Source organism: Geospiza fortis, unplaced genomic scaffold (assembly GCF_000277835.1).
Source record: "Geospiza fortis unplaced genomic scaffold, GeoFor_1.0 scaffold101, whole genome shotgun sequence".
NCBI lineage: Eukaryota > Metazoa > Chordata > Aves > Passeriformes > Thraupidae > Geospiza > Geospiza fortis.
Window position 1 is genome coordinate 1,033,277 of NW_005054388.1, and position 20,847 is coordinate 1,054,123.

Genomic DNA, 20,847 nt, shown 5'->3' on the forward strand with positions numbered 1-20,847 from the left:
GTCTAAAAACAATCTGCTGCTGCTTCTCTCCCCTCTTCACTATCTACAACAAGTCCTTGTCAAAAAAGCCAATCACTTGTTTTTAAAATTTTAAAAGATTAATGGTAATAAAATGGTTATAAAAAGAGTAATACAATTAGAGTAATGATAATTTGGACAATATGAATTAGGACAATATGAGACAATAGAGACAAAGAGTTACGGATGTCCGGGTACCTTTTCTGGGCAGCACAAGCCCGAAAAAGGACACCCATTAACAGAGGATTAACCCTTAAAAACAACAGCCTCTTGCATATTCATACACCTCATACATGATGCATAAATTCCACTCAAACACAGGATTCTGTCTGGGCAGTGTCATCTTCTTCCTCTGAATCCTGACGGCGCCCTCGAGGCAGGAAGAAGTTCGTTTCTTCTGATAATGAGGCAATAAATTCTTTTTCTCTGAAAAATTTAGGTGTCCTGTGGCTGCTATCTCACTGCGAGTCCTTTAAAAAAGTATCTTGCATAGCATCATTTCTATTTTAACATTTTTATAACCTAAAACTATATTTAACACACTACTTAAGAGAATTAATACAGCATTACTTTCTAACACAACACATAATATTCATTTTAATGTTTGCGAAAAGCCAGTCATACAGTATGCGTTTTTCACATCCTAAAGGTGCAAAACTTTTTATTCAGCATAAACAGAACAGACAACTGGGGATAAAAGCATCATGCAGTCAAGCCAGGACAGAGTGTCAGACTGAGCATTATCCAGTTTGGGTGCACTGAGGGCTGGCAGCAGCTGGAGCCCAGCACAGGGGATGCTCCAGCTGCGTGGCCTGGCAAGGTGGTGCTGCCACGGGAGCAGCAGACCCAGTGTGGATCTTGTCAGGGCTGGGCTTGTGCCCACAGCTCATTCCATGACCCCAGCAGGACAGATGGGAACTTCCAGGGGTGAGCTGTGTTTGAGCAGCTGTGCTGGAGTGTCCAGGCACATCAGTGCTGGAGTCAAGTGACTTTTGACAAGGCCCGTGCCACAAACCATTGGCATATAGTCAGTGAATTTTTCATGCCTTGGGGGAATACCCTCCATTGGTACCTTTTATTGGGTTCAGCATGATTTGTGGAAGGCACAGTAGAAGCAAATTTCTCTTTGTCTTGCTCAGCCAATGGAATAGTGAAGAAACAATCTTTCAAATCAATGAAAACTATTTGCCATTCCTGTGGAATCATCATAGGTGTAGGAAGGCCTGGTTGTAAAGCTCCCATTGTTGCCATTACAGCATTTATCTAACATAAATCAGGTAAAAGTCTCCATTTTCCCCATTTCTTTTTTATTACAAAAACAGGGGTATTCCAGGGGCTGAATGATTCCTCAATATGTCCCACTTGGAATTGTTCTTGCAGGGCAGTACAGTGCAAGCATATCTGCATTAATTACACATATTAATTGCATTACCTCTGGGGAATTAATACCAAACTGAGCCCCTTTCGACTGGAGATCTTGCACAACCTTCCAGGCAAAGATGTGATGACTGTCATCCGTGAGCACATGGTTTGAACAAAATTCTCCCCGTGGAAGCTGATGCTGCCTGACTTTCATTAAGTGGTCACTGGTGTGGGCGTTCAAAATTCAAAACTGATTGTCATTTCACTTTTCCTGTAGTCTTAAATCAAAAAGGGATTTTTCAGCAGCATGGGAACAAACCTTGCTTTCCACCTTCGTATTTGTTTTAATACAAGTGGAAGACAAAAAACTTATAAATTTGATATTTTCATCAAGTGTTGGATTATTTCTGTTAAAACTTATTTCTGTTCAGAATTGATATATTTGCAATATATTCCATGCTGCTGGGTAGGGTTGTATTGAAGCCAAAGGCAGTGAAAGGTGATCAAATAATTCTCCCAGTGTATCTTTAGGCATAGAATTCAGCTTTTTGTGAGTTCATAACTGTCTGAAGTTTGCTGTATTTGACAGCATAGATGAGAAGCTGCTCTTGTAGATAGTGGTAAACCTTCCTTGGAGTTTAGAAACTTTCTACAAAGTACCACAATGAGCACTAAAAAGATAATTAATCACCTCAGCAGCTCCTGCCCTATACAGCCACAACTCAAGTTGTCTATTGTTGCCAAATTTGACTGCATGAAGCCCCTTTAAATAAGTTCTGATTTAAAGGCCTAAGAACAGTAATTTGATTGTCTCAAACACCTCTTAATGCCTTAAAAATGGAAAAGGACCTGCATATTTCCTTCTGAAATGTAATTACCCTCAGGCACAAGTTGCATTTCGTGTCTGACCAGTGGTTATAAGGAAGCAATGATGCCTTTCAGGGGTTGGCAGCATATTTACAATCCCAAGCAGTATTTTTGTGCCATGTTTTTGGTGTGAGGGCTCTTCTTGCAGGAGGAATGAAATTATTTGTTATCACAATTTTTCCCTTACGCCATGAAAAATAAATGTCATTATTATATATCATGATTTCACGCTTGTCTCAGAATAATACAGAAATTTATTTAATAGAATGCAGAATTTTCACAGTTAAGAGGTTTGAAAATAAAATACTACATGGTTTCTGCAACTTAGTATCCCAGGAATCTGCTGAAATCTCTTTTTTTGGGATGTATGCTGCCAATGGATGGTTTGCTTGTATGCTTCACTGAGGCTTTTATTTTCTTGGGAAAATAATGACACTAGCACATTGATAAATGAATTTTATTTAGTTTTCAGGTGAGGAGAGTGATGCCTGCAGTTGTGCCTTTATGGATATGGCAGATAAAGGAAGAGTGTGAGATTGGTGGCATTGCAGACAGCAGTCCCTGCTCCCATAATTTAATGATAAGCTGAATATCTGTAAGGGACCATGCACAGGGAGGAAACTTAAACACCTGTTTTTCTATTTTGTAATATTCCTATTGAGTTTTTAGTATGATAAATACAATGTTTTGGTTTCCTTTAGAAATAAACATATAGAGGTGATGTGGCAAACAAAAACCCCTTTTAGCAGTGTGCAGTAGCACACAACAAACTGCAGTTTAGGTTGTGTCAAGATTCCTATTCTGGATCCAATTTTTAGAATTGTTGTCAGCTCTCCTTCAGTCTGAAACTGGGCAAGGTGTTTCCCTGCCAAGAATGTACTGTCATCTTTTTCAACTGGAGTGTATCTGCTTCCTTAATTTCTAGATTTTATAAGCCCTTCCAAACTATTAGCTGCTGTAATCCCAGAGCGAGTGCTGAAGGGATTTTTTGCAGCATGTGTGTGCAAAATGCTGCTGATGGCTGTCCAGTGAGATGTGCTGTGTTATCAGTGAGTTGCAGCACACTTTGTGCTAAAAGGGATTGTAATGCAATCATAGCAGGAGTCAGCTGCCCAGGGAGCTGTCCCAGGGATGGCACAGTGCAGGCTTTGCTGCAGAACCTTGCCAGGCTGGGCTAATCTGCAGCTCTGTATTGTGGAGCTGATCTCTGGGTGATTTGGGGCTGTGCTGCAGGGCAGGACTCACACAGCCATGCTGCCATAAATGGAGAGGAGGATTAGTCCAAACCCCATTATCTGGCCAGGCCTCAGGAGGAATGGAGTGACAGATCTGCCTCGCCTGGAGCTGCTTGCCACCCAGAGGAGTGCAAGGATGATTTATGTCAGAGGCTTTTTGTTGGAGAGCTTCCAAAGAAAGCAGTGAGAATGGTGTGGATTACCGTCTTCTGTGTCATTAAAAATAATCTGGAAAACTGATCCCTTCCTTGCCCTGTCCATGAATTCTAGGATCCCAGTCAGTGGTTTGGGTGTATAATACTTGCCATGTGCCATTTGAAATGTGTTAACTGTGGAACTCCTTAAATATTATTTTTTCTTAGGCCACTCAGAAATGTTGTAATTAAAGGAGATAATGTTTTCCTGATTTGTTTATTTCACTTTAGTTTTGGGTCATAGTGGACATGATGTCAAGTCCTCCCCAACCACTGGCTGGTGTCTAGACTTGGCCAGTGTTAATGGGGAGAGAATTTATTCACACAGCAATATTCTTTTCCTTCATCTTGGAGTTGTACTTTGCAAGAAGTGCCTCTCAACCACCTACTCAAGAATTATGAAACAAAACCTTCAGCTTCTGTGTGTATTCAGTTACCTCACAATTGAGCTGAGGGATGCTTTGGAAGTGTACCCAGCTGAACTGCCCAAATGCAGTGTGAGTTCTAAACACCACCTTAACACAGCCCTGGACTGTGCTCCAGCCCTGGCCTGGAATCTGTGTGAGTCCTTGGTGGATCAGAGTCTGGCTAGTGAGAACAGACTCATCTGTTTTTTTAAGAAAAACAATTGTTTGTTAAGTGTTGCCTTCATTATGCACAGGCAATACTTGGGGGTCCCTTTAATCCCATTGCTGCTGAAAGCTGTATTACCTATTATTGCATTGATATTGCAGATTCTATGTAACTATTGATGTTCCTGTTCAGGACAGTGTTAGTCCTGTGACTGAGATTTCAGGTGCCTGCCATTAACCTCTAGTTCTTTCTCTCCCCTGCCCCGTTTTTTTAGAGGCCTTTGAGTCTTTGCTTCGCTTTGCTGAGAACCGCACAAGTTCCCTGTTTGAGACAGCTTACAGACCTATGGCAAAAGAAGCAGCAGAGCCTGTTAAGGAGCTTTTTACAGACATCTCTCTCTACATTCTGGGTGCAGAGACCACCGTGGAAAGTGCAGTTCTGCGGTTCTTTGACAGCCTCTTTCCTCTGGTGTACAGCCGGCTAATAAACCCAGGAATTACAGATCTGTCAGAGGACTACACGGAGTGTCTGCGGCTAACAAGGCAAGACATCAATCCTTTTGGACACTACTCTAAAAACATGGTTACAGAGCTGTCCAAATCTCTTTGGGCCAGCAGGATGCTGAGCCAGGCGCTGAGCCTGGGCATCGAGGTGATCAACAGCACAGAGCACGCGGCTCTGAGCAAGGAGTGCAGCCGGGCCCTGGTGAGGATGCAGTACTGCCCGCACTGCCAGGGGCTCACCCTCATCAGGCCCTGCGTGGGCTACTGCCTCAATGTCATGAGGGGCTGCCTGGCCAGCGTGGCAGAGCTGGATGCTCAGTGGAGGGAGTTCATCTCCACGCTGGAATATCTCACTAATGAAATGGCTGCCTCGCACGAGCTGGAAACGGCCCTGGCGGGGATCTGGAGCTCCATCAACGAGGCCATCCTGCACGCCCAGCTCAATGGACCACAGCTCTCTGCCACGGTAAGTGCGCCCTCATTATGTGTCATTCCCATTTATCAATTTCCTCCTTCTGTGGGTAAACATTTAAACAAGTTGGTGTTGTCCTTGCAGCAGTTTTTAGTGTTTAACTAGCTGCATGTCTAATAATCCATGCAGGCTTTACAGAGTATTATGGTGGGGTTCAGTAGAGTCTGCTTTGAAATGAAAGGGTTGGGAGGATTTGTTTCTTTAGAAGGAACCCGGTAAAGCAGAGAGCTCTGCCTTGTCTGCACAGTTTTCTAAACAAAAATTGATACTGGATATCAATCAGGTGTTATTCTGGCAGGTAATTGTAGCATGTGAGGACGTCCCACAGGATTTGGTATAAGGGCCTAGAAAAGTAAGCTTTTAAATAAAGGCAAAAGAATTGACTTTCACAATTTTGTTTTCTAAACAAAAATTGATGCTGGATATCAATCAGCTGCTATTCTGGCATATAATTGTAGCATGAGGGGACATCCCACAGGATTTGGTTTAAGAGCCTAGAAAGGTAAGCTTTTAAATAAAGGCAAAAGAATTGACTTTCACAATTTTACAGTCCCTTTACTTCTGTGTTGACTGAGACATCAGGAAGGTAGTACAGGTCTGTAATAAGCACACCTATCATACAGAAGTTGGGAAAAGAGCGTGAAAAAATTCAGACTTATTTGGCAGCATTTACATAAGTAAAGGATAAAAATGCACTTGAATTGGAAACAGCTTTGTGAGTTGTGTAGATTAAGTGGAAAGAACTAGGATGGTAGAACTGTCACATAAATAACAGCAGCATATGACTGGCAGGTGTTCTCTCAAGGTGTTGGAGGTTAGGCTAGAAATTACTGAAATGACTGATGATGCAGCTGACTATGTCTGTATGAAGTTAACACAACTGTCAGTGGTTAAAAATGTAGCAGTGTGGCCTTAAGTAGGGTATAAAGACTAATCTGAAAAATGCAGGTAGATCTGCCTGTCTTTAAAGTAAAGGAATTCTTGAAGAGAGCAGAGATGGAAATGCACAAATTTAAATATGTAATTTCTGTGTAGAACTTTGGTCACCACATCATGTAAGAGAGAAGGTAGTTTAGAGATTCCACAGAAAGAAGCTGTGGCAGTCTATTCTAAACAAAGGAAGGTTTTTTTAATAGGAGAAAAATGCTTCCATGTTTGCAACCTTCCAAAATCTCTAATATTGCAGCTCCCTTCACTGTAGAACACCTGACAGAGCCATACCTAGAGTCAGTATAACACACAAATTATAAAAAACCCAAACCACTTGCTGTAATCTGATAGAATTTCACTTTGTATTTTAGTTAAAACTCAGTTCATATTGCCTCAGTTTTCCTTTCCTTTTCATGAATGGCAAACTTGCTAGTTTATCTGACATTTAGAGATGAACATGGAAAACCTTTATGAATTTTTTCCAGGTTCTTGGGTAGGATAGTGGGCACTGGAGCCTGCAGGTGCTGCAGATCTGCATTGTGCTAAAGTCAGGTGGTGTCACAATGGAGAAGTGTTACACTTAGAACATGTTGTGTACAATGTTCCTGCCTCTGCCCCTATTTTCACTCAGAAGTTGTTTTTAAATGAGTCTAAAAGGGAACCAGAAATCAAGGTACACCATTACTGTATATTGGTTTTATCTGACTATAGATGGATACCTCTGAAATCATTGTAGAGCTTCATTGCTGATTTCATGAACAGAATGCTAAACCACAACTCTGCATTGCCTTTATCAGCCTCATGACTAACATGCTTTTGCTGAGCTTACTGGGGGTAAAATTCATGGTCCTGGTGAATATTGGATAATCATGGGTGAACTCAATGAGTGTATTGCTTTGAGGTGATTTGGAAGTAGCATTCTCTCTCAAGTGTCTTTCAGGCTCCAGACTCTCTTTAAAGATTATTCAAATAATTTTATTTGGGGCCTTCTTAGTTCCCTAGCAATACCTTTAAACATTTGCCTCCTTCCATTTGGAATAAGTTCAGAAAATGCTGTTGTGTTTGAAATTCCATTAATTCTTTTTTCCCTGCAGTTATCTTTGCTTTCTGTCCCTGGCAGAACCTCCACGTGCAGAAGAAGGTGTTGTGTGTTGTTCTGGGGGCTGCTCAGTAGGATGGCAAAGGATGTTTGAAAATAAAAGCTGTGCCTCAGTGTGTGTTACCCTCAATCCTTTCAGGTGCCTGCAGAGTAAGATGATATTTAGAAGACAGAGCATGTTTCACTATTTGAACAAGCATTCATCTGATACTGGTTTAAAATTTCCCTGATTAGTTACAGAGGAGAACCATTATTTAGAAAATTGAGCCTAATTAAGCTTTATTTTCTCCTCTGAAGAAGCGGAAAGGAGCTCAGTGCTCAGGTCCAGGATTTCCTGCTGGAGATGGCTTCTGGGAATCCAGGCTGTGATTCTCAGTTACACTGGGGCCATCTGATTTGCACCCAGTGTTTTACTGTTGGTTTTACTTACAGGATTCTTTGTTTTCCCCAGAAAAGTTACATTCTCTTTTCCTTTCCCAAGTGTTTGGGGACCTTTTTCTGCTTGTGCACTTTACTCCCCAGCTTCTGCAAAAGTGGAAATGTTCAGCTTAGGTAGTTTCCATTACAAATGCAGTAATTGGTTTCATTTGATTATAATGGAAAACTCATCCAGGAAAGCAGAGCACTCCTAGTAATCTTCATTTATCCCGAGGCAGCCTTAATTAATGTGCCTGCCCTTTTAGGGAACATTTTACATTTTTAATAGACAATATGGCTAAAAATTAGGGTTCTTTTTTTCTCTTGTTGCCTGCCTGGATGATAATGAATAATGGAAAGTTAGATTATGTTTTCTTTAAAATGGGGAATGGCTGAAATAAACCAATAAAGCACTTAGGATACTTTGCTCAAATGAGGTGCAGTCAATTGATATTAGATCTAAAACAAAAAATCCTATTTGTATGAGGCGTGCACAACTTCAGGAGAGTGGCCTCTGCTGATCTTGTCCATTACAGCCAAGAGAATTGCCTGATTTGCTGGGATAGCAAGTGTGAGAGGTCACCTTTAAGATATTGGTAATCTCTCCTCAGATTCCTGGGGATGTGCCATGCCATTTGTTCAATGATGCTGGCTTGCATCCAGCTTACTTAGCCTAATGCAGGCCAGCCCGGGTCTGCAGCACCAGCAATCAGCCTCATTGCTTTCATCTGCTCAATCTAATTGTCCTTCCTCCTACTAGGAGCCCTGGCTGCCTCGTGGTGCCAGCTACACGCACCAACTTGCCTTACCCTTCCTTAGCATCTTCCTCTTTGTTTAATTCTTTTTCTGCCTTTATGTTTTAAAGCTGGTCTCCTTTTTCACGTGTTCAGTTTCTGTATTGCTGTACTTACACATCATTGCTGATGTTAATTTTGTTTTTTATTCAGAGTGAAAGTAAATTGCTCTCAACTGAAATAAAGAGAGGAGAGGAGGTTCTGAAGGGCATGTGGTGCAGATGTATCAGCAGGTGGGGTAACAAACAGTGCCCACACTCCTGGAGCCACATCCCACTGAGCTGTTCCATGGCTCCTGTAGGGCCAGCAGGGACCTGCAGTCCTACTCCAGCACGAGTGTCTGGGGATGGGTGGTGGAAACAGAGTGAGGACTTCTGTTGGATCAGAAATGGCTGGAATCTGACCAGTCCCACCAGCTCCAGGTCTGAGTGCTTCACTTTGGGCCTCCAGTGAGGCTTGCCCATCCTGCCCCCACAGTGGCACTGCTGCTTCTGCCAGGCACCCATGATCTGTGGCATGGCTTTCCTGCTGGACCAGTGGGCACTCAGGAGTTGCTGCCCTGCCCAGGCACAGATTTCCTTTGACTTCCTTTCCTTTGATTCCCTTTCCCTTCCCTTCAGATTTCCTTTGCCATTTCATGGCTCCAGGGGTTCCCCTCTCCTGTCTCTGGATCAGAATCCCTTTGCCTGTGGTGGGAATGCAAAGGGATGGGAAATGCAAAGGGATGTGTGCCAGCAGAATATTTGGAATGTGGGAAGGCACATCTGGTACTTCTCTGTGTTCTTACTGCAAGGAGTTCATGAACATAAAGTATTTATCTTGTTGCTAATGTTCTAATGGCTGAGAAAGCATTAAATGAGGAGAATGTAAGAAGCCACAGACCTGCTGTTTTTAGGATGGATAACTGTTAGGCAAGAGCAAAGTCCAGCATATTGTGTTCTGTGATTTTAGGAGTAATAAAAGCAAAAGCTAATAAAAGGCTTGATAGGGATTATAAAACCAAGATATGATCAGAGATTAAGCACTAGGAGAAAGCAGAAAGATGTGCCTCAAGGCAGTTAATTTCTTGGAGACAAGCTCAGCAATTAATGGGATAACAGTGATATAAAAAAATGATAGAAGAATAAACTTTGGGAAGAGGAGCAGATAGAGGCAGGAAAAATACTGAAAGGGATGTTTAAGATGCACAATGCATGGAATTGCAGGAGTGTCAGGAAGCACAGAAACAGTGATTGTGATCAAAATCAATGACAACCTTTCTGTGACATCGAGGAGAAAGATGGATAATATTGAGAAAAGATCCACTAAATACCATTTGTATTTTAAAGGGTCTGGTTTCTGGTTGCAATGAAAGAGACTCTCTGATGCCTATTTTTGGCAGATGATTTGAGTGTTGTTTCTTAAAAGTTCATGTGGCTCGGAAGAAATGCAAGAAAGGCATGAGAAGGTGAAAGCTTCTGGCAAGGTCTGCTGTCCTTGCTGACAGAGAAAATCCAGACAAAGGAGTTGGGCTTTCCATGCCTGTCCAGCCACTTCTGCTGTGGCTCTTTGCAGCTGGGGGTGTCACTGGGACCTGGGAGGCAAATTACACAGAATTAACAGCAAATTAGAGGTTAGGGCTGCGAAAAAATAAAAAAAAAAGACCGAACAGAAAATTTATGTAGATAGATGGTTGTTCTTGGTGGCTGGTTGATGTCTCCTCCCATTAGTGGGTTTAAATGTTGCATTTAACCAAAACAGATGATCCCTGCTGAGAAGCAGCTTATAGGACCTTTGCACTGTATAGATCTGTTCTAGATTCAGTTTAAGGACAGAAGGGGGCATCTGCCAGTGGAAAAACATACTTGGGGTATCCTGGAATGCCTGTGTTACTGCAGTGGCCTTGAGCCAGAACTTACAGGGGAGGGGCCTTTGGGGAAAACAAACATAAAATCTTACTATAAATTTTCTGGTAAAAATTCAGCAGTGTATGGAAAGCTTACAGAAAATAACTCAGGTGTCTTAAATTATGAGGAATGCAGAAATAAAAAAAAATAAAAGGCCCAATTAAATGGTCACCTTTAGGGAAATAAAAGCTTAGAGAAAAGAGTGCCAAATTTGCAGCAGCAGGAGGCTGATGCACAGTAACCTTACAAATTTGAGAAGGAAGTGGCAGTACTATGAACAAAATAACTTTGTGCTGAGTGAGTTCACAGCAACAAAGAGTTTCTGCCAGCCTGTAATGAACTACTTGATTAATGACATTGAATGGTATCATAAAACACTCCTGGAGACTTTGGAGAACACTCAGGGCTGAACTCAGGTGCTTCCTTCCTGCAAGTTTTCCAATTCAAATGATCAACACCAGCTGTCAATAAGTATAAAAACTGTACTTAGCAGAGGTTAAAGCAGTATATTCAATTCCTTGTGGTTAGATTGCAGAAAACAACTGTAAAAAAGGACAGGGAAAGTTATGTTGTTTTAAATGACATTTTGCTTTTTCTAAGCACTTAGCAGGAAACCTCCTCTGCAAACAGAAACTGGAGGAGCCCTCAGCTGTGATGAGGTTTCTGGTAAAGATCTCCAAGCAGCCCTGTCTGATTTAGCAGCACTTCTTGCAGTCCTTTCATATCTGGTTCTCATGAACCCAGGTTATGTGAATGTACATCAGGTTCAAATCCTTTGTGAATCCCGGGGCAGGAGGAGACCTTGTAAAAAGCAGGGGAATTGCCCTGAGGGCACACCTTGCAATGACCTTTTTCTGTGGGAAAGGGAAGAGGATGGCTTTCACCGTGCTGTAAATATGCAAAAAAAAAAAAGTCTGCATTAAATTTTTGGTTTATTTCTCTTGGGCTTTATACTCATTAAGATACTGCTTTCATGTTTTGGTCAGTCATGGATGAATTTTTAAAAGTTAGCAGTGGAGCTATATCTGTGGAATCAACTGAATTTCATGGAGTGCAAGCATCTAATTCTTGCAGTCAGCTTTGTAAGTCTTGCCACGTGCAATTTGCTTGATATAAAAGCATTTTGGCACTTGAGTACTGTAGAAGTATTTCTGGAAATAATAATCTAAATTGTTTAATGCATTTGCCTTATTTCCATCTGTTACAGAAGTCCTGTGCAGAATTAGAGCTCATGTAGCCTTGAACAGCTCCCTGGGGGGATACAAGGAGCTTTCTGGCCCCTGTTGGGTAATGACAGTTCTCTTCCATGCAGGTGTTTGATGCCACAGAGTAGCCTGACTTCCTTGTGGTAAGGATCCTCTCCTCTGTAGCAATGGAACTGCTTGAAATTAAGTATTTATGTCAAAATGGAGTAGGTTAAATTGAAATACATATTTCCAAAAGTCTGTTATCAAGCGGAGCAGGAATAAAGAAACACCATGTAATTACAATTGTGTTAGTTCTGAGAATATTTGCTGGGTGTTATCCAGCTGTCATGTTGTTTGACTAAACATGTAGCTAAGGATTGGATTTGACATAATTGTGCAGCCTTCAGTTGCTTTTGCAGGAGTGATGATGCATTTGCGTGGATGTGTCTCTCCCTTCACAAGGCCCAGCTTGCCTCCCCACTGCTGCTGACTTGCTGATAGTGCTTAACCACACTATTAATGACTCATTAGTCTGTAGTGAGATAAAAAGCTCTTTTCTGCCTGCTGGAGCAGTACTCAAGTTCTACTTTTCATTCCCTAAATCCTGGATTTTGTGTAAGTAAAAGGCTTATGTTAAACATTGATACCAATGGGATTGATGGATGTAGCTTTTAACCTCTGTTGGTCTGGGACCAGCTTTATCTGTGATTCATCATTTGTGGTTAAGGTTTTGGGACTGTTTGTGTTTTTGTGGCTATTTTTCCTGTTTACAATCAAGGTACACTTGTTTGACTTGTGCCAAAGTGTTTGTTGAAAATGTGTCAGGTATTTGTGTGTGTTGTGGGGTCCCAGAAATGCTCTTAGGTGAGTGTTTGCTGGAGATGTGCATGGATACTGCTTCAAACCAGATGAAACTGTGCATAATTTGGGTCTTTCTTCTCCAGTGCATGTGCTAATGAATGCTGTGGGGGCAGATGTAGAGAGTAAGGACAGCAGATTAATGATGAGCAGAAAGAAAAGATCCTCCTGCTTTCAGAGCAAGAGGCCTAAACAGTGCTGTAAAAAATGAATTTAAAAAAATCACTTTGTATTAAGGATACTACCTGTATTTAGGTAAAATAATTCAGTGGTGGTAAATCCCTGAACTTTACATTTTATTACTTCATTGTTGTTTTCTTTAGGCTTAAAAAAATGATACCTCATTGATGCTACTTCTAAATACATCCTTACAAGTGCCTGGCTGATGGAACAATGTCCCCGAGCATTGCTGGGCTGCCCAGCCTGTCCCTCTGGGATGCTCAGTGCTGTCAAGACCAGCACAAGCACCCACGAGCACTTGTGCACACGCTGACACTCACAGCCCACTGCTTCTCTTCACTCCTTCAAAGCTGTGCCTTTTTTAATGTGGGTGATCAGCTCAGCTCTGAAAATGCAGCAGCAATTTTTATTCAATAAGAATGAGCTCATGAGTTCTTCTGTGGACTCAAGTTTAGTTTTTCTCAGGGCTGTTTGCATGATATGGCCACTTTTTCTCAAAACAGCTGCTTTGCTTCACTTTGTTTTACAAACCCAGGCTCTGGAATTTTTCAGCACCACCTTATGGTTCCTCGAGAATTAGATGGCTGGGAACTCTAGCAGCAGGTATAATTAAAAGTAAACCCCAGAGTCATCAGCTGTTTGAAACATGCTGAGAATGGTGCTCAATTTCCCCCAAAGCTGAAAATGCTCAAGGATACCCCCATGGAAAAGTGTGTGTCCTGTTTGACTTTAGCTTGGTGCTGCAGCAGAGGAGGATGTGCCCAGGGCAGGGGATGAGCTCCAGAACACAAGGCCTGTCAGAGCCATAATCATAAAGCTGCCAGGAGAGCAGAGCTGTAATTTCCCAGAGCCAGGGCTGTCACTGAGCACTCTCTATCTTCCCTGCAATGAGAGGCTGGTGTCAGCACTTCAGCATTATTAGAGCTGAAAGATGAAGGATGCAAATATGGTAAGAGTCCAGGATTCTGCTTGAAGCAGAGCACTGAGCAAGGCAATCAGTGGGTGGGATAATATTTATGGAAATGATGATACTCAGGATGACAGATGATGTGCTTAGTGTTTCAACGAGAGTTGTGTACACTTTATTCATTGTTTCTACTTCTTTCTTTTTTATTCTGTGCACTTACTGTGAGCCTCCCCAGATTATGGAAGTCATCTGCTGAAATTGAGTGTTATTTTCTATTATAAAATCGATTTCAGCTACAAAAGAGAAATTAGATGTGCAGGTTCTTTTTACGAACCTGACTTTCTGTATTGTGGTTTGTTAAATATGATGGATTTTGTAGCTGCAACGCTTTAGAATTTTGGCACTTCTGTTTGTTGTGGTTAATTTTTGGTCTTATGAATTAACAAGGCATGGAACAATGAAGTTGGAGTGTTGCTGGGTTGGGGTCCAGTCCCTGGTAAAAAATGCAGCTCGAGCATATTGGCAGCGAGGCTGCTTGTTATTCATTGTGAGGCGTCTGGCTATGGGAGTGTTAGATGTTTGACAGCATTGAATAGATTCCAGTCAGCCATACAAACTACCTCCACTGGAGTGGAAAGGACCATAAAATTGTTTTAGCAACAGCTAATTCTCCTGAGTCTTTTAAGGCTTTTTTCTCCTTATTTTTTCTTTAACCATTTGGTTGCCAGCAGGGGATTTGTCAATTCAAACCATAAATTTTCCCAGATTAATTTCATTTTTAAGATAGTTCAGAAAGCTTTTCAGTGATTTTGAATTTAGCATAGTTTAGATTTTGGGGGAAAAATGACCAAAAACCCCAAACACACAGCAGCCATCTAAATTGTACCTTGAACAGTGTTACATTTTGTTGAATGTAAAAACTGAACTATAAAGTCACTTCTAGCACTGTATTTTCTATCAATAACTTGCAGTCCTGTTTTTATCAACAAGGCATTTGGGGACTAATCTGATAACTTGTAGGTCTTCATTTCATTACCTGCTCACCTTTTAGGGGCTGCAGTGCCAAACAATCTTAGTGCTTCAACTTCTTTTACAAACAGCTTGGGGCATTGTCTGTTCAATCTCCAGCTGAAGTTGTGTGATAATTCTTCTGTCTTTACTTTGAATTCCTTTCATTTTTTTTTTTTTGTCCTAAGTAGGCTTTGGTACAGCCTTAGAAAGGCCACATGTCTCTCTAGGCCTCAAGTTTTTAAAAGGAATGCAGCTTTTCTCTAAATGCAGGTACAAGAAGTCCAATAACTACCATTTATAATTCCATTTTCCCTTATATAAGCTGTGCCCACTTCTCTGGTTAGGTGGACTGGAGAAAAACTCAGTGGAAGTTTTGTATAGATGGACTAGAAGGCTGAAAAATAAGTGGAGCTGTGGACATTAGTGTGTGAAAGAACATAGAAATGTGTTCTTGCCTGTCAGTATTTGATATTACCAGTGCTGGCTGCCTCCCAGTGTGCCAGAGTTGAGTCATGAGCTGGAGCCACGTCTGGAGACATGGGGACAGCTCCTTTGGGTTGTGCAAGGGAAGGTGAGAGTGAGGAGGTCCTCTGCTGTCACAGCTTCCCTGGAGGCACTTACAGGAGCCTGGGGATAATGTTCAGTTTTTCCTCTTGTCTTGAGTTCAAGGCTTCAGCCTGCTGGCAGAAGATGGGCCATGAGATTGGAGTGAGAAGCCAGTTGGCTCTGTTGTCACCTTCTGCCTCTTATGAAGACCTCTGACTTGTACACTGGGAAAAATAACATATTTCATCCAGATGAGTACAAACTTTCCTTTTCCTCTCCTGTTTCCCAGTAAATCATTCAGTTAGGTTAACATTAATTGGAAAAATTGAGGAAAAAATGACCAATACCAGCATTTGGTGTTTCAGGAGAAATGCTGTAAGGCTTCCTAGCTGTGCTAATGAGCCTGGGGCGCAGCTTTGAAACAGGAGCCTGGTGGCTCATGGGGTATGTGCCCTTCTGTGCCAGGTGAGCTGAAAGGCCCTGGTGAGTTTATTGGGCTTCTCTAGGCTTTTATTAATTGTAGTGAAGCTTTACTTTTTTTTTTTTTTTAAATTCTTCTAGTCCATCTATACGAACCCTTCACTGAGTTTTCCTCCAGTCCACCCATGTCTATATAAACCAGAGAAGTGGGCGCAGTTTAAATAAGGGGAAGTGGAACTATAAATGGTAGTTACTGGACTTCTTGTACCTGCATTTATAGAAGACCTGCATTTCCTTTTAAAAACTTGAAGCCTAGAGAGAGATGTGGCCATTCCAAGGCTGCACAAATGTTTTCTGCAGCAGGCAGATGTTTTCTGCAGCCACTGGGCCAAGTGGAGCCAGTGTCTGCCCTGACCAGCTCAAGGGGACTCTGCTCAGAGCAACATTTACCATTTATATAGAAAGATACACACATTTTGTTGTCTGTGACATCAAGCATGTGTTGGCTTCTATGTCACTAACTGGAGATAGTATAAAATACCTGATTTTTCAAGTCAGGACAGAGCCTGAACATTCTGACAGCTGTGTTACACCTGAGTTACTGGCAGTCACTGACACAACTTCCAGAGCTGATTTTTTACAATCCTGAGAGCCTCTGTTTCCTTACCTGAAGTGTATATTGGTGCCTCTGATCTCTGTTTCTTTGCAAACCTGCTCTGCTCTGCACTATCCCCTGTAGTTGTTTTCTGGGAGATCAAACAGTTTTAATCCTCTCTAATGAAATTGTGTTGCTTTTATTACAGACCCATAGCTCATGAGCTTGTGAGCCATGGCAACACATGAATCCTCATTTTCCCAGAGGTGGGGGTCTCCTTGTTGCAGAGCTCCCTAGAAGGCATTTACTACTGGAAATATTAATAAGGATTGGAGGATAGGGGAAAGAGAAAAAAAAATACGACAGTAATTTCTAGACTGTCTGTTTCAAGCATTCAGGTCTGTTTTCTGGAGCTGGAGTGGATCAGGAATGCATTCTGAAGGATGAGCACAGAGCCCTGGTGTGGCTGGACTGGCAGAGCAGCAGAAAATTGGATGTACAAGAGGAGAATTGAGGGGCAGGTGGAAAAGGAGATTGGGGCATTTCTGCCCATCCCTGTGCCCTTACAGAGGCATCCTTGTTTGCTCCCATGGGATCACAGTGGAAGTACTCAGAGATGTGCACATATTTGTTTGAAACGTCTGTTAGCTCTTTTTAGAGAGATGCCCATGCTTTGTCCCCTGTTTTGTTTCTTTGGCAATACTTTCTGTTAAAAACTTCACTTAGTAAGACTGTTTTGACTCACTGGTGTACTTGGTGCATGGAGTTTACCCTTGGTTCTCATTCCTAATATGCTCTCTGTATTGTAACTACATGCTTTCCCCTCTTTTTTCCAGTGAAAGGAGTGTGACACAGATGAGAATTTGGGGAGAAAGCTCAGACTCAAGGAACACATCTTTTAGGGAACAGAAGATTGCAGGAAGAAGTTAAACTAGGCAAATTCTCAGGAATTGTACATCATGTCCAGGAAAGCCTTTATTTGTGGCAGGAATTTGTCATTTATGTTCTGAACTGCTGAACACTGGCAGAAGGGAAGAGAGGCACAGGAAGAACTGGAATAGTGATTTGAGGTAACAGAGAAAAGTTACACTATTCATAGTTAGAATGAGACAGGCAGTGATTTTGACAGAATCTTGTTTGTGTGGAAAGAAAAAAGAGCTAACGCAGGAGAAGGAGATGTAGAAGAGTATGGAGGCAAAGCAGAGGGAAAGGAACATAAGAAATTGAGACAAAAGACATGGAAAAGAGCTAGAAAAACAATTATGGACACCCCCACTCCCCAGTATTTGAAGACTCTGGAATGCTGGTGAGGACCTATCAACATCAATATTGTCTGTCTTCCCCTTAGACTGTCCTGCTTGGCTAATCCAGTATTTCCAGCTGCTTTTAGCCATATTTTGCCTGTGCTGGAGGGGTCTTGGCTGGACTAACCAGTGTGTGAGCTCTCCAGAGCACCCAGCCTGACCTTCTCAGGTGTTTGCTTCCCTGCTGCTGATACCTGGGCAGGGACAGGAGTGTGTGAGTGACACACACCCCCTGTCACACCCACACAGCAGCACATCTTCAGGGCTTTTGTTCAGTTTCTCTTGCTCCTCTCCCTTTAATTGGTCCCGTGGGTTTTACAAAAAAAGGCACTTTGTGTTTTGTTGGGTTTTTTATGAGGTATGTGATGCATTACTCTGCAAGCTTTAATCATTAAGTATATTTAATCTGTACTTCTCCTTGTGTGAGCTTGCCCAGGATGTTCCCTCAGCTGTGGGGCTTCATCCCTGATGGAATGATGAAGTCAGCTTCTTGCAGGATTTGAGCTGCTCCATTGGTAGACTCTGAATTTTGATATGAGCTTAATTCTTCATGATGATTAGTTGAAGTGACATTTATCATGATCTGACAGTAAAAAAGAATGGCATGTTCATTATAGTTAACTATGAAAATGTGTAACCAGACCATGGTTCTGTTTTGAGACTACATGTAGTGACCCAGGATGTCCAATTCATAAGACATGATACACTTTAAAAAGTCTTTTCATGTTCCTCCCCAGTGCACCTGAACCCATGAAAATGTTTCATCACTTCTTTACAGTAGTCTGTAGTATAAATACCATTTTTTGACATCAGAGCCCAAAGAAGTTGTCTTTGTCCCATCATTACTTTGTGCACTAATGGGCGAGTGAGACTTAAAATATTATCTTGTCTGAGTTTTCCTTGTGCACACTGTCTGTTTGTAAAATGCTTTATGAAAGGTTAGGGACAGAACAAGTCTGTGCCTCACTGGTTTGCTGCCAAAGACCTCATGACCACTTTTGCTTTGGAGCATCTAAATTTTCTTGAGCTGAGCCATAAGACCGTAAATTCTTTTCCATTTTTGTTCTATTTTTTTCACACATTTCTTAAATTTTTGAGGAGAATTTCTTCAAGGGAGTGCACTTACTCAAACAGCAGAAGGGAAACAAAGATTTTAAGATCTGCTTGGATTTCATAGCCTTCAAAGCTGTGTGGCCTTGCAGGGTTTGTGGGACTGAGCTCAGTCCTGTTCTGTTCCCCACCTGAGCCTCTTCAGCCATTGCTGCCACCTGGGGAAGGTGTTACAGAAATGAACTTCCCACAAAATTCCTGAACCCAAACTGTCTCTTGCTTTGGTTTTTGAGGCTGATTATCTTTGGGTATAGAAGTTTAGGGTTATTTTAGGGTCATTTCTCACCAACACATTGGTTATGATTAGGAAAATAATCTCTCTTTTTGAGTGATTTGAGTGGTTTTGCTCAAGTGTTTTCTTCTGAAATCTTTTTCCAAGTACTCCCTTGTTTCCCTTTCTCTTTCATCTTAGAGTTTTGGATTTTTAAAATATACAGAGAAAAATTAGGTACTGAAAGCATAAACGATCCAATGCTGTGTTATTTGGACTTGGCATTATTTAATTTACTTTTTCATCTGCATACTGTCTGTTCTTTCACAGATTGCATGGGGGAGCCCCACTTTCACTTATCCCTGTGCTGCTTTGCTTGTCCCTTGCAGAGTTAGGGACTAATACACTGAGCATACTTCATAGAGCTGCTTTTTCAGTAGAAAGTGTCTTCAACATATATGGCAATCAGGCCACTGTACTTGAGGTTAAACCCCAGCCCTCTCTGAGCTCAATCCTGAAAAATAAACAAAACTCTGGGAAAAGAGGTTTCCTTGGCAGAAGGATTGAGCTAACATTATGGATATAAAAACACACTTCTGCAAGAAACTGAGCAGTCTGGCCCCAGTCCCATAAAGCACTTAAGCCCAGGCTTCGTTTTCAAGTGAGCAGGAGATGGAGTGGCAGCTGGAAAAGCTGAACTGCCAGCCCCTGACCCTGCATCTGCAGCAGGACTGGGGCTCCTCACTCAGCCAGGGCTGCTCCTCCATGCCCAGCTGGGATGGCAGCTCCAGGGGAAATAGGTGGGATGGCAGCTCCCAGGTGAGATGGTGGCTCCAGGTGAGATGGCAGCTCCAGGTGGGATAGGTGGGATGGCAGCTGCAGGTAGGATATCAGCTCTCAGGGAGATGGCAGCTCCCAGGCAGGATATCAGCTCTAGGTGGGATTGCAGTTCCATGTGGGATGGCATCTCTCAGGTAAGATGACAGCTCCATGTAGGATGGCAGCTGGAAGTGAGATGGCAGCTCCAGGTGAGATGACAGCTCCAGGTGACAGCACTGGGCTTCCTGGGAATGGGCACCTGGGCAGTGTCAGGTGGTGCTGCCAGAGCCTGGTGCTTGCACGGGCTGGGCAGACCTGCAGAGCTCCCTGATCTCCACTGGGGGAGAGGAAGGAAAAAAGGTGGAAAGGGAGTTCCCAGCCTGCAGTGAATGCCCTGTGAGGGCTCTGTGCCCAGCCTGTCCCTGTGAGGGCTCTGTGCCCAGCCTGTCCCTCTGGGGGCTCTGTGCCCAGCCTGTCCCCTGTTCCTGAGGCTGCTGCTTGCAGCCCTGGCACAGGAGCTGGGCTGCCCAGGAGGAGCAGACATGGAATCAAAGGGGCTCCTCTGCGAGGGGAAGGGAGCATCCCAGGGCTGCTCTGTCACTCAGCTGTCAGCCATCCTGGCATTTTCATGATCAGTTAGCCTCTGTAGATGCTTTGTGGCTTGGCTAACAAAGAATTTTTTCTTCTTTACCAGATTCCCCAGTGCTGCTCCTACAGTACATGATTTTACCAAGATGATTTTTTGATACTTTGGAAATGTAATACACAGCATTGAATGAAAAGAGAAGCCATAAACACTTAAGATTTTATCATGTGCTTTTTTTTTTTTTTTGTTTAAGATTGTGATAAAGCTGCATTTTTGATACATCCCCAGTGTCTGCTTAATAAGGTTTTCTAATTTTATATGCTGGTTTTGTGTGCTTTTCCTTCAGAGACTGTGGGTTGGTTTTTTGGATTGCAGGGTACTTGTGCATGTGTTTTATGGTTTTATAGGCTTTTATGGTGTTTAGTGAGCAAGAACTAATATTTTTTGTGTGTGGTGTAAGTTACAGGTACTTATTCCTTAAGAGTATTGCTTTTCTGTAAAGCAAATTCATGGCTGTAGTCATGAATCTTTCTTTGCTCTCCTTAGTGTGTTTCTGTGTATCACCAGTGCTCACTTATTACGATCTTTCTTCTTTCTGAAACTGATTTGCTGTCAGAATCTTGCTATTCTGATGGCATTGATAACTAATGGAAATCATTCTTCTGGTCTTCATTTTTGGACCCTGCTATCAGTTGGTGTTACACTATGAGATGACATTCCCTTTATTTTTGCATTGATGACATTCACAAAGTGGAGGTGACAA

The 20,847-nt window shown here is 42.3% G+C and overlaps 1 protein-coding gene across 2 annotated transcripts in view; it reads left to right on the top strand.

The window, feature by feature from the left end:
- The window catches only part of LOC102031844 (glypican-5-like), a 350,144-nt gene that overhangs the window by 56,782 nt on the left and 272,515 nt on the right, over positions 1-20,847 (top strand). For both annotated transcript variants that reach the window (XM_031060688.1, XM_031060689.1), the window contains exon 2: positions 4,524-5,218. In XM_031060688.1, coding sequence (XP_030916548.1) covers positions 4,524-5,218 — 695 coding nt within the window. The remainder of the gene's footprint in view (positions 1-4,523; positions 5,219-20,847) is intronic.